The 12,609-nt window shown below is 37.1% G+C and overlaps 1 protein-coding gene across 7 annotated transcripts in view; it reads right to left on the bottom strand.

Moving 5' to 3' along the window:
* The window catches only part of KDM4C (lysine demethylase 4C), a 430,228-nt gene that overhangs the window by 162,174 nt on the left and 255,445 nt on the right, over positions 1–12,609 (bottom strand). For all 7 annotated transcript variants that reach the window (XR_006353225.1, XM_043966024.1, XM_043965986.1 and 4 more), the window contains 2 exons: positions 4,371–4,426; positions 2,684–2,792 (listed from right to left, as the gene is read on the bottom strand). Coding sequence is in view for 6 of the 7 variants with exons in the window: in XM_043966024.1 (XP_043821959.1) it covers positions 2,684–2,792; positions 4,371–4,426 (165 nt within the window). In the remaining variant the exon portion in view is untranslated. The remainder of the gene's footprint in view (positions 1–2,683; positions 2,793–4,370; positions 4,427–12,609) is intronic.

Here is a 12,609-nt window from a genome sequence, read left to right as displayed (position 1 = left end):
GTCCTAATATCTAAGAAGCCTTATTATTAGGGGAAGGGGTGGAGTAGTAACCCTTGATAGATTCTTTTGGGGAAGAGAATAAGGGGACATAAAACCAATTCATACCCAAACCTTCAAATTATGATGGTAGAACTGGAAGGGACCTTGGAGAGCATCTAGCCCAACTCCGTATTTAACAGGAGAAGAAACTGAAGCTTTTTCACTTCTTACTAAAATAGAGGCTGAACTGAGGCAAAGCCAAACTGATCCCCAAATATCACAGATCTGGAGGTCATGTGATCTGGAAGAGACTATAGAGACTTCTTTATCCAACACTATCATTTTGCAGAGCAGGAAATAGAGGTCAGATTTAAAATCAAGGAACAGACTAGACACCAGGTCTCTGGATTACCAGTTAGTCCTGCTCTCTTTCAGGCAAATGTTTGAATTTGGCCTCTATTGGCCTCTATTGGCAGTACTGAGCCTTCCTGGACTTCTCCTCTCACAACAGAATAAACAATGGAGCAGAGAGTTGCGGGGCTCTCAATCCTTCTAGACACAGCCTGACACCAGGCTTACCCTACTTTTCTCTGTATTTCTTGACAATAACAAGATATAACCCTGAAGCACAAGTTCGAGTGCCCTCTTCCTTTTCTGGTCCCACTATTAGCACAGTTCATGGCACATACAGATACTTAATAAAGGTTTGTTCATTGCACTGCCTCAAGTGCCCCCCCCATATCACCCTGCCAGAGAAGATTATGCTGATAATGGCCTAAAAAATTTCCCCTTCCACAAGGCAGCCAGAACTTGTCCATCAAGATCTTGAGGCTGGATAGAATCCTATTATTAATTGTCAACTCATCCCATCCTACTTTCCCCTATGTGCTCCCTCTATATCCATGCCAGGGGGTCTTGAAAGAGCATAGAAGGCAAAGCTTAGAGAAAATGACAAGGACATAGGATTGGGGGAAATAGCAATACCTCTAGGAAGGCATGATCCTTCATAAGGGGCTGGTTGCTGTTTCCCTTTATTACCCTTGGCCTTTCTAAAAGGCCTACTTCTCCATAAGCTATTTATGGAAAGGGAAGGAGAGAAAGACTCTTCCACCTAGATACTATTCTCCTGTTTATCCAGCATCTGCATTGCACCCTTTCCCAGGTGATACCTATATGACAATTTCTGGAGGGCCACTCCTGATAGCACTAAACCAGAGATAGGATGGGCCCTCCCTCTCTATTATTCTATCTACTACTCATCTCTTTCTGAGGTGAGCATAAGGGTTGTCAGGGTCCCTTAAAGTTTCACATTCTTAGGCAGGGACACAAAATAGGTAAATCTCAGCCACCCAATATACGTTATAGCATAGGAAAGGAGCAAATCTACTTTGATTAGCTTCTTTTAAAAATTAAGCAGCTTAGTCAAAGTCTGATTTAAATATTTCCCATTTCCCCAGCTGCAAAGATAGCAATCCATAGAGTTTACTTGGCCTTTTGACATTAAGAACCCTTTGGACACATCTCAAACAACATTTCCAAATTCTTTTTATTTCCTTCTTCAAGTAGTTCAAGAACACGGGAGATTCTGAGAGAATTCCTACCTACCCCTCCTGAAGGAGAAATTGTTATCATTTCCCTTGTCTATATAGTCAAGGTAACTCATTCCATGATGGGACCACACACACATACATCAGGTATTGTTAATATTTTTGTCATTAGTGTCCACACCATAATGCCAAATGCCACACTTGATGAGGGCATGTTCTGTTAAAATGTTATATCTTCACCAGCACTGGCACAGTGCTTCGTTGTACTTAGTCACATTTGCCAAATTTGAACAAAAAGACCTGACTAGATGAATAGATCTTGACTTCCTATGGTCCTATGATTCTGTTCCCCAAGTACAGCATATCCAAGATAACTAGACAAACTGAATCAACTAGAGATTCAGGTGTCAAGAATATTTAAGTCCAATTTTAGTGACAATCTAAAATAATGAGTCATAGCCAAGAAGTTTTAAATGTTCTATATAGTTTTAAAAATGGAGACTAAATAGGACAAGACCTAAAGAAATCCAGAGTATTAAACAAACTATCAAGACAGGCTTCTGCATTTTAAAGTAAGGAAATTCAACAGCAGGAAAAATTCTCACTAAATAAAAAGCATAATAGTCTAAGCTAATGGTCTAGGGACGTACAATTTAACAACCCTGCAAGGCTGTAACAATGTTAAGTACATGAAAGGGAACCAGTGAAATGATTTTCTCAAATAATTTCTGAAGTAGTCAGGAAATCATCTGCTTTCATCTTAAGACATGAAATTCCTCAGATATAATAAAAAATCTTACATTGTTTCATAGAAAGTTTCTGTTTATGGAACAAGACAATGGAATAGGGTTATTTCCCCTTTTAAAAAAAAAGACTAAAGTCTAGACAATAGAAAGGAAGCAACAGAAAAAAGAGAGGGGTGTGTGTGTGTGTGTGTGTGTGTGTGTGTGTGTGTGTGTGTGTGTGCGTGTGTGCGCGCGCGTGCTAGGAACAGTCCATTCCTCATAACTCTTTTTTCAAATTTGTAAATTTTTAAATCTCTAAATTTAATCTAATTTGAAAATTTACAATGAGTCTGATAAAATATGTATTAAAATAGAAAAAATTTGAGTCTAGGAAAATCATTTGTAAGGAATACATGAAGCTCTTCTACTCACCAATTTTAACCTCTGCAAAGGTATTCTGCTAATGTCTATTGGTGTCCTTTCTGTGACATTAACAAATCGAACTTCTGGGATGGCAACTGCACACATTACATGGGCCCACCTATCCAAAAAAATGGTGAATTAATAAAAGAAATATAGCTGTTCTATAGAATCTCAGCTGACTTCCTTTCCTGAGCAGTCTTTTTTCTTTTTTTTTTTTTTTTGGTGAGGCAATTGGGGTTAAGTGACTTGCCCAGGGTCACACAGCTAGTAAGTGGTTAAGTGTCTGAGGCCGGATTTGAACTCAGGTACTTCTGAATCCAGGGCCGGTGCTTTATCCACTGTGCCATCTAGCTGCCCCTCCTGAGCAGTCTTATACAAGCAACCCAATTTCTTCATACAGCCCCACAAACAAACCAAGGGGCCCTTTACTCTTAAGCCTCCAAAGCCCTTATTCTTGAAACATGGGAATAAGATGTGTCTTAAATTTGAGTTTGCCCCAAATCATGTGCCACCCCTGATCAAATAATCATAATTTTGAAATTGAGGTAAAACTAAATATGAAAAAGAAAAAACAAAAATCTGAATCCATATTTGGCAAAGTGTTTTTTGAATTCATAAACCTGATTGTTTTGGTATATAAAGAATTTTGATCTATATGATTATTTTAATTTTGTGATCCGATAAATAACATTTATCTGGGTTTAACATTTCTTTGCTTTCTCCTGAAAGTTATATAACAATAGGACAAATAACTGCCATCACCATTAATGAAGGGCCTCTTGATGAAACCTGGCCATAATACATGGGGTTTTTTTTGTTTTTGTTTTTGTTTTTGTTTTCATTCTTTCTACTGTGTTAAATGCCTATAATGACTTTCAGATTAGGCCACCTATCCACCCCACCCCAAAAAATCCTGAACTCAAATGATGACAGTATATAGTGAAGGCAATTTTTCATTTGTTTTGAGTTTGACTTATGAGCATGGTGATTTTTTGTTTGTTTGTTTGTTTTTGCTTTTGTTTTTTTAGTGAGGCAACTGGGGCCAAGTGACTTGCCCAGGGTCACACAGCTAGCAAGTGTTAAGTGTCTGAGGCCGGATCTGAACTCAGGCACTCCTGACTCCAGGGCTGGTGCTCTATCCTCTGCGCCACCTAGCCGCCCCCATACTACATGTTTCTTAAAAATCACCATGGGGCAGCTGGGTGGCGCAGTGGATGGAGCACCGGCCCTGGAGTCAAGAGTGCCTGAGTTCAGATCCGGCCTCAGACACTTAACACTTGCTAGCTGTGTGACCCTGGACAAGTCACTTGGCCCCAGTTGCCTCACTAAAAAAACAAAAACAAAAACAAACAAACAAACAAAAAATCACCATGCTCATAAGTCAAACTCAAAACAAATGAAAAATTGCCTTCACTATATACTGTCATCATTTGAGTTCAGGATTTTTTGGGGTGGGGTGGATAGGTGGCCTAATCTGAAAGTCATTATAGGCATTTAACACAGTAGAAAGAATGAGTACTGCCTCCTTTAGCAGAAGTTAAAATGATGTCAACAGTTGTTACAGGAAAAATGCAGACATTTAACTTTTAATCGTGAGAGGCAAAACACTTTGAAACAATAGGTTTAATGATGATAAAGCAAATAGTCAAATGAAATGCATTCCCAAGTCTATAAGCAAGAAAAATTTACCACTTACTTCTTGTTCTTAGTTTGCTTGAGTGCACCACCTCTCAAATTACAGAGACAACATTCCTGGGTTGGGGGAAAAGAAGAAGAAAGGGGGAAGAAAAACCATGTTAGACAAACATTATATTACGTAAAGATAATTTGTCAATTTAGATATTTCGCTTTGATAAAAGTGCCCATTTTTATCAATTTGGGAGAGGCAAGGAACTATTTTATTTTTATGGGGGTTTTTGGTTTGTTTTTTGTGGGACAATGAGGATTAAGTGACTTACTGAGGGTCACACAGCTAGTAAGTGTCAAGTGTCTGAGGCTAGATTTGAACTCAGGTCCTCCTGAATCCAGGGCCGGTGCTTTATCCACTGTGCCATCTAGCCACCCCCTGGGAGGAACTTTTTAAAAACACATCATTCCTGTTTAAAGTAACCTTTGGGGTAATATTATTTTTGGTGGGCAAAATGTTTTTCAAATGACTTTTTCTGGTTGATATACATGATCTTCAAGGCAATGTAAAACACCAGCTCATAGCTAACTCTTGGATTCAGGAAGACTGAGGTTCTAAATCTGCCTTGGACATATACCATCTATGTTACCCAAGACAAGTAAGTCACATAACCTTTTAGTGCTCAAGGTGTTGTAAGTTACGGACATGATCTACACAGTCCTCACAGCAATAAAATCAGATTCTCAGCCAAACAACAAGTAAACACCACTTTCTTGTCTCAAATAATTATAGAATGATGGATTTTTAGTCCTTTCCCCCATAGATAGATATCGATATATACATATATGTGTATACACACAGACACATATGTATTATGTATGGATGGATGGATATATGGATATATAAGAATAATAGTACTTTGTCTTCTATGTATCTGGGGCTAATGCTCATCTCCTTTTCTTCATCATTACTATGAATATTTGTATTAAACACTGGTTATTTCTTCATCTGTATGAAGTAGACAGATAAATTTGGCACAGAGATCAATTCCTTGCTTGCCATTGCCATGGCTGTTGGTGAATTAGATGTCTAAGCTACTTCTTTCCATCTTTTAATTTCAAACTTGTTGGCAAAATTCTTTTCATTACATTTTAAAATATTTTCAGGCTTTGATCACATGTTCTCTACTGTGAGAATCAGGGTGCCACCCCCTGTTGAGAAAGACATTGTGGGAACCAGGGCAGCTCTGCCCTGAGGAGAAAGCATGTGACTTAGCATCTATAGAACCGCCTGTAATCATGTCAATCAAAGCTATCAGCCAATTAGCTTGGAGCTGTGTGTATGGACAACCCTGCTTCCTGTTTCACAGACAGCTTCTGGGAGAAACCACTGAGGATTGGCCTCTTTTTTCATCCCAGACTTTGGCATGGTGGCAGAACTTCACATGGGCTGCTAGGGAAAGGCAAGGTTTTTTCTCTGGCTGTACAGAATAGATCTAAGCTAGGGTTTTCCATTCTATAAGAGATCTGTTCTCACCCTCTCTCTCTTCACTAAGTCCCCCGTCCCCGTTCCCCCCCCTCCACCCCCGCCCATGTGACTTGCCCAGGGTCACAAAGCTAGTAAGTGTCTACTGTCTGAGGCTGGATTTGAACTCAGATCCCCCTGAATCCAGGGTCACTGCACCACCTAGCTGCCCCTTCTTCACTAACCTTTAATACACTTTAATAAATACTTAAAAGCCTAAACTTTTGCTGAATTTATTAGTAATCTTAGCCATTTCCCTCCCAAAAGTGGGAGGGAGGGGGCAGGTAAGGACACACATTAGATTTTAAACATCACAGTATTCTACTCTTCTCTTTGTTGTATATCTTAAAACTCTTCTGTTTCTGAGGAAGGTCATCTCTCTAAATGGTGTTTAATCATTTTATCTTTCTTTGCCAGGTCTCTCTCTCATTTTTCAGCAATTCGTTTATAATGAGTTTTAAAACCATATAGCCTTCCTTTATACTAAGGATTGTGGTGCTAAAGACATGCAAAAAAGTGCACCAAAGGCACAAAAACTAAATATCCAACAATAGTGTTATTCTTCATGTGCTTCAGAAGTCCCCTAAGCATTCAGCTACAAATTTTTTTGTATATTACCTATGTCAATATTAAAGCCACATAGGAAACTACAGAGGTGAATGATTATGAATGAAAAACAAAAACAAAAACAAAACCAGCCTCAGTTTTAGTAGAGAATTCAGAAGCAAAGGAAAGTTTTTATCACCAACTTCAAGAAAAATGGTAGAACTAAGATTGAAAATTTGGTGATGATAACAATAAAACTAAAATTATTTTATATCTGACAGACAGTAGAATAAAACTATTAGACTGGAGGCTAATTGTTGGTATATGAAAAGAAGGAGGGACACAAGGAGCTCAATAGCTCCAATTTCTAAACACATTAACAGTCCCCACCTGTTATTGTATTATAGAAGCCAAGGTAATGCAAGGCAATTATTCAGGTATGCTATTTTTCTCCTTTACATTAGCCCTATTGTGATGGAATGAGGATAACCTTAAGTTCCCAGGGGCTTTGCTAGTAGAAGACAAATTCTGGCAGAACTTGTGGAAATTTTCCTAGAAGTGCATGTGATGGAAGGCATTGAGGATAGATCTGCTGGCAGAAATGCAAACAAACTAGCAGTAAAAAGACATCATGAGACAGTTGGACATAATAACATTTGAAGCCTATATACTAAAGCAGGGAGGAGATTATGATCTGTATCACCAAAGGAAGTGCCCTAAGGAAAGGCAAGGATCTGTTCAACTTGAACTTCACAAAGTCTATTAAAGTACTTGATGATTGATAGCTTAAGAGAAGCTGGGAGTATTGTTCTTGCTAACCTTTGGTTGGAAGGGGGTATAGTAATAATCTAACAATTAATACTACTTTTCTGGAAACTTTGAAAATGATGGTGATGATTTATGTAGTGCTTTAAAGTTTAAAAAGTATTTAACATGTATTATCTCATTAGATCCTCATGATTCTCTGAAGTACTGAGTACAGATATAATTGCTCCCATTTTTTAGATGAAGGCCTAAAAACACACAAAATAGATGGCTCAAGCTCAAACAGCTTGGATGTGGCAAAAGAGGGATATAAACCTAACTCTTCCAATGCCAAATCCTATCCATTACAAAACCAGTGCTTCTCTACTCCATGTTTATTGCCTATACGACTCTATTCTGAGATTTCCATAACAAGATGTATTGTTGTTGTTGTTCAGTTGTATCTGACTCATTCTGACCCCATTTTGGGGTTTTTTGTTTGTTTGTTTTTTTTGTCAAAGATTCTAAAGTGGTTTGCTATTTCCTTCTCCAGTTCATTTTACAGATGAAGAAACTGAGACGGTGAAATGACTTGCCCAGAGACAGAGGTCAGATTTGAACTCAGAAAGATGAGTCTTCCTAACTTTGGGCCTGACAATTTATACACTATGCCAATTAGTTCCTAACATTAGCAACTGTAATAAAACTCCTTTAGAACATGATTCATTATTCATTATCAAATTTCTCAGCAAGTTCATGTCCCTCAAAGCAGAGATGGAACATATAATAAACCTCTAAAATACAACTAGCTTGTATATACAAAAACTGTTGGTCCTGCCTCCTGCAAGATGTAATACAAAGGAATTTCAATGGATTAATTTTCTTATGGGACAAAATTGAACTTTATTGGGGCAAAAAAGAATCAAAAAGAAGGCATTCTGAAGCTATGACTATATTTGAAAAATCAAAATTAAGTTAAATCTTTTATGCTATTCTTGCTGACAAAATCCCTTTAAATGTTGTCAAAAGCATTTAAAATCTAATTTTTAAAAAATGCTGGGACAAAAAAGCTAGTGGGCCACTATACAACATGGAATAAATTTACAAAGCTCAGTAATCAAGCTCTAATGTTAGGGGCTTAATAAAAAAAAAAACAAATCCACAGATAATCACTAGACTGAGTCTAGAAATGTTAACAATAGCAATGAAACAAGAAAAAGAATTAAAATCCTAAATGGAGGGAAAGGAGAACAAATTAACTCCATTTGAACAAAACATAATGGTTTACTTAGAAAACCTCAGACAATCAGCAAAGAAGAATAAAAAATAAGAGTAAAAAAATTAGCAATGCTTTTCTATAACAACAAAATTCATGAGGAAACAACAGAGAGGGAAATTCTATTCAAGATATCTATGAAATATATTAAAATATATAGGAATTAATCTACAAAAATACATTGAAGATTTATAACAAATTTGATTATGAAACATTCTTTCAAATGACAAATAGTTTGAGGATAGTCAATGTTCAAGGTTCAACTATACCAATGAAACAAAAATGTCAATATGCCTAAGATAATTTATGAAATAAGTACAATGCCAATCAAACTACAAAGAGATTACTTGATAGAACTAGAAAAAATAACAAAATTCATTTCAAGGGAAAAATGGGAAAAAATTAAAACAAGAGGGAATGGATCTTCTAGCCCTTAATTCATAAAGCATTAATTATCAAAAGTACTTGCTACTGGTGTAAAAAAAAAAAAAAGGAAAATGAATTAAGGGAACAAACTTCATAAGCCAGAATCAGAAAACATTAAACTCAGTAACCCAGTAGTTAATAAACCAAAACAAAATTTTTTTTAATAGAGGCAGAACTCCCTAAATGGAAAGATATGCTGAGAAAACTCATAAGCAGTTTAGCAAAAATTGGTTTTAACTCAGCATCTTACAATATTTACTGCAATACGCTTAAAGTAAATATTCAAACTGAAAATGAAAGATTGTACCATTAAAAAACAACAACAATATCAGATGCCTTTCAAAACTATCTCTAGGTGTGGTGGTGGGAATTTTTATCCCAATAGATGATTTTTTACATGAAATTGACGTTTTTATACCAAAAAAAAGTTATAGGAGCTAAGAGAACTGGGAAACTGTGGAAAATATCTGCACTGAGTAATCCTACTAAGAGCATACTATTCAAGATCTGTGTGGAATTAAAACAATTAAAATAGTTCTAAAAAGAATTTTAAAAAACAAAGGAAAGACTGATTCTAATCACTAGTAAAAGAAAAAAAATCAAATCAAAACAACTCTGAAATTTCATCTCACATCCAGCAAATTGGTGAAAAGTGAAAAAAGTTGTGAATAGGCAGTGTTTAAGAGTTTGTAGAAAGACAGGCACTATGACTCATTTTTGGCAAAGCCATAAAGTTGTTCAATTGTTATGAAAAGCAATTTAGAATTATTCTAATATTAAGATTAAAATGTCCATATCCTTTGACCAAAGTGATTGTCCTGCTAGATATATGCCTCAAGGAGAATAAAGAAAAAGAAAGGCCTGATATACAATGAAATATTAATAACATCACTTTTGGTGGTAACAAGGCAATAGAAACTAAATAGAGACCAGAATTTGGGGAAAGGCTGAGAAATCTAAAGGTACAGGCTATCACTACGCAATGAGAAACAACCAATATAAAGAAATCAGAGAAGCTTTGGCAGACTTAAATAAATGGATGCAGAGTAAATTAATCATTATCAGGAAAATAATATATATGGCTACCATAATGTAAACAAAAAGACAATAAATATGAAACTGAATACTATATAATTATAATGATCAAGCTTGACACCAGAGAAGAAATGAGAAAATTCACTCCCTTCTTTCATTACAAAGATGCTGAACAATGGTATAAAATATTACATATGTTGTTAGATGTGATTGCTAAACTGACTAAGACTGTTAACCTATTATCCCCCCTTTTTAATCATTGTTACAGTGGGCAAAGTCAATGGGGTTGGGGAGATGGTGAGATAGATTCAGAAATTAATGTGATATCAAAACAAAAGGCATCAACAAAAGTGCATTTTTTTTTAAGTGAGGCAATTGGGGTTAAGTGGCAAGTGCCCAGGGTCACACAGCTAGTAAGTGTTAAGTGTCTGAAGCCAATTTGAACTCAGGTACTCCTGACTCCAGGGCCGGTGCTCTATCCACTGCACCACCTAGCTGCCCCCAAAAGTGCATATTTTTAATCGGACAAAAAGCAGTATAAAAGATATTGATAAAGAGATACAAGAAAAGAAAGAATGTGGGTTTGCATTTAGAGAAAGGGATAAAGATACTGGAGACAGCCTGGATTTTTTCACTGAAATTCACATTGAGTATAGCCTCTGCTGAGAATTTTTTAAAATAATTTTCCCTAATTACATTTAAAAACAATTTTAACATTCAGTTTTTAGAATTCTATTCTAAATTCTCTCCTTCCCTCCTCTCTTGCTACCAAAAGATGGTAAGCAATTTTATATAGTTTATACATTTGCAATCAGGTAAAAGAAATTTCCATATTAATCATGTTGTGAAAGAAAACACAAAGTGACAAATAGTATGCTTCGATCTACAATCAACCTCCATCAGTTCTTTCTCTGGAGGTAGATAGCATTTTTTCTTGCAAATCCTTTGAAACTGTCTTGGAATATTATATTGCTGAGAATAACTTTCATTCACAGTTAATCATCATACGACATTGGTCTGAGGCCGGATTTGAACTCAGGTACTCCTGATTCCAGGGCCGGTGCTCTATCCACTGCGCCACCTAGCTGCCCCAAGAGTACTCATTTTTAAAGAAGGCCACTTTAAATAATACTAACCATCAAAATATTAAAAAAAAAAATCCACATTAAAGCTGTGGCTCATTGATTTAGAAGCAAGTACAGTGCTCATCATATAGTAAGTACTTTTTTTTTTTTTTTAGTGAGGCAATTGGGGTCAAGTGACTTGCCCAGGGTCACACAGCCAGTAAGTGTTAAGTGTCTGAGGCCGGATCCGAACCCAGGTACTCCTGACTCCAGGGCCGGTGCTTTATCCACTGCGCCACCTAGCTGCCCCAGTAAGTACTTTTAAAAGTTTAAATTAATTCAACTTTTTTTTTGGATCTTGCTCTGGTTCAATCACTTTTTTTTGCCCCCCCGCCCCCCGGGCAAGGAGGGTTAAGTGACTTGCCCAGGGTCACACAGCTAGTGTAACGATTGGAATGACGCCACCTGCTGGATACTTACTGTAGAAGAGTTCTGCCCATGAAGCGAAGGTCTTTGAGGGCAAGACCAGGAGTCTTTTCTTTGGCGGGGAGGAAGTGACGCAGACTAGTGGGAGGAGGAAGGAAGAGACTGGCGCTCGGTATGGCTCTCTTTCCTCTGGACTCTGGCGGAGAAGGGAGCTAGAAATGCGCTCTCCCTTTAATAGATAGGAATCTAGACCTTTCTCTCTCTCTTTACCAAATTCTTATTCTCCTTAATAAATGCTTAAAAGTCTAACTCTTGCTAAAGCTTATAATTTATTGGCGACCACTCATTAAATATTTTAGACAGACTAGCTAGAATTTTAGCCCTTAACACTAGTAAGTGTCAAGTGATTGAGGCTGAATTTGAACTCAGGTCCTCCTGAATCCAGGGCTTGTGTTTTATCCACTGTGCCATCTAGCTGCCCCCAGTTAATTCCACTTTGATGAGTGTACCATGGAAACTGTATGTCATTTAGTATGGCAAGGACTTCTGGGGCCTGAAATCAACAAGAACAAATAGACACTTTCTCCAATTCTAATCGACTCTCAAAAATCGCCAATATAAGAATTTTGCAAAAGACATAAACTAATCACACCTGTTTCTATAGGACAAGACACCAAACTGATGAATTAGTCATTCAAACAGCATTTATTAAGCACCTACTATGTGCCAGGCATTGTGCTAAGAGCTGAGGATACAAAGAAATGTATAGACTGTCCCTGCTGTTGAGGAGTTCAGTTTAATAGGGTAGACAACATACTAACAACTATGTCCAAAAAAAAAAAAAAAAAAAAAAGGATAGTTTCAGAAGGAAAAAAATTAAAGACTGTGAAAGGACACTTGAGGAAGATACAACTTTAGCTGAAATTTGAAGTAATCCAAAGAAGCTCAGGGCAGGGATAAGGAGAATTCCAGGCATGGGGGGGGGGGGGGAGGGAGCCAGTGAAAGCCAGTGAAAATGCTCAGAGTTGGGAATAGAGTGTTATGTAGGAGGAAAAGCAGGGAAATCAGTGTCACTGGACTAGAGAGAATGTGGAAGTGGATAAGGTAGAACAAGATGGGAAAGGAAGTAAGGGCACTAAGTTATGAAGAGCCTTAAAAGACAAGGGATTTTGTATTTGATCCTGTAGGTAATAAAGAGCTATTTGACTTTATTGAATAGTGAGGTGACAACCAGAGGGCTATTGCAGTAGTCTAGAAATAAAGTAAT

The sequence above is a fragment of the Dromiciops gliroides genome, chromosome 1, assembly GCF_019393635.1.
Source record: "Dromiciops gliroides isolate mDroGli1 chromosome 1, mDroGli1.pri, whole genome shotgun sequence".
NCBI lineage: Eukaryota > Metazoa > Chordata > Mammalia > Microbiotheria > Microbiotheriidae > Dromiciops > Dromiciops gliroides.
The sequence above is the reverse complement of the archived record's forward strand: the minus strand, read 5'-3'. Positions and strand labels throughout refer to the sequence as shown.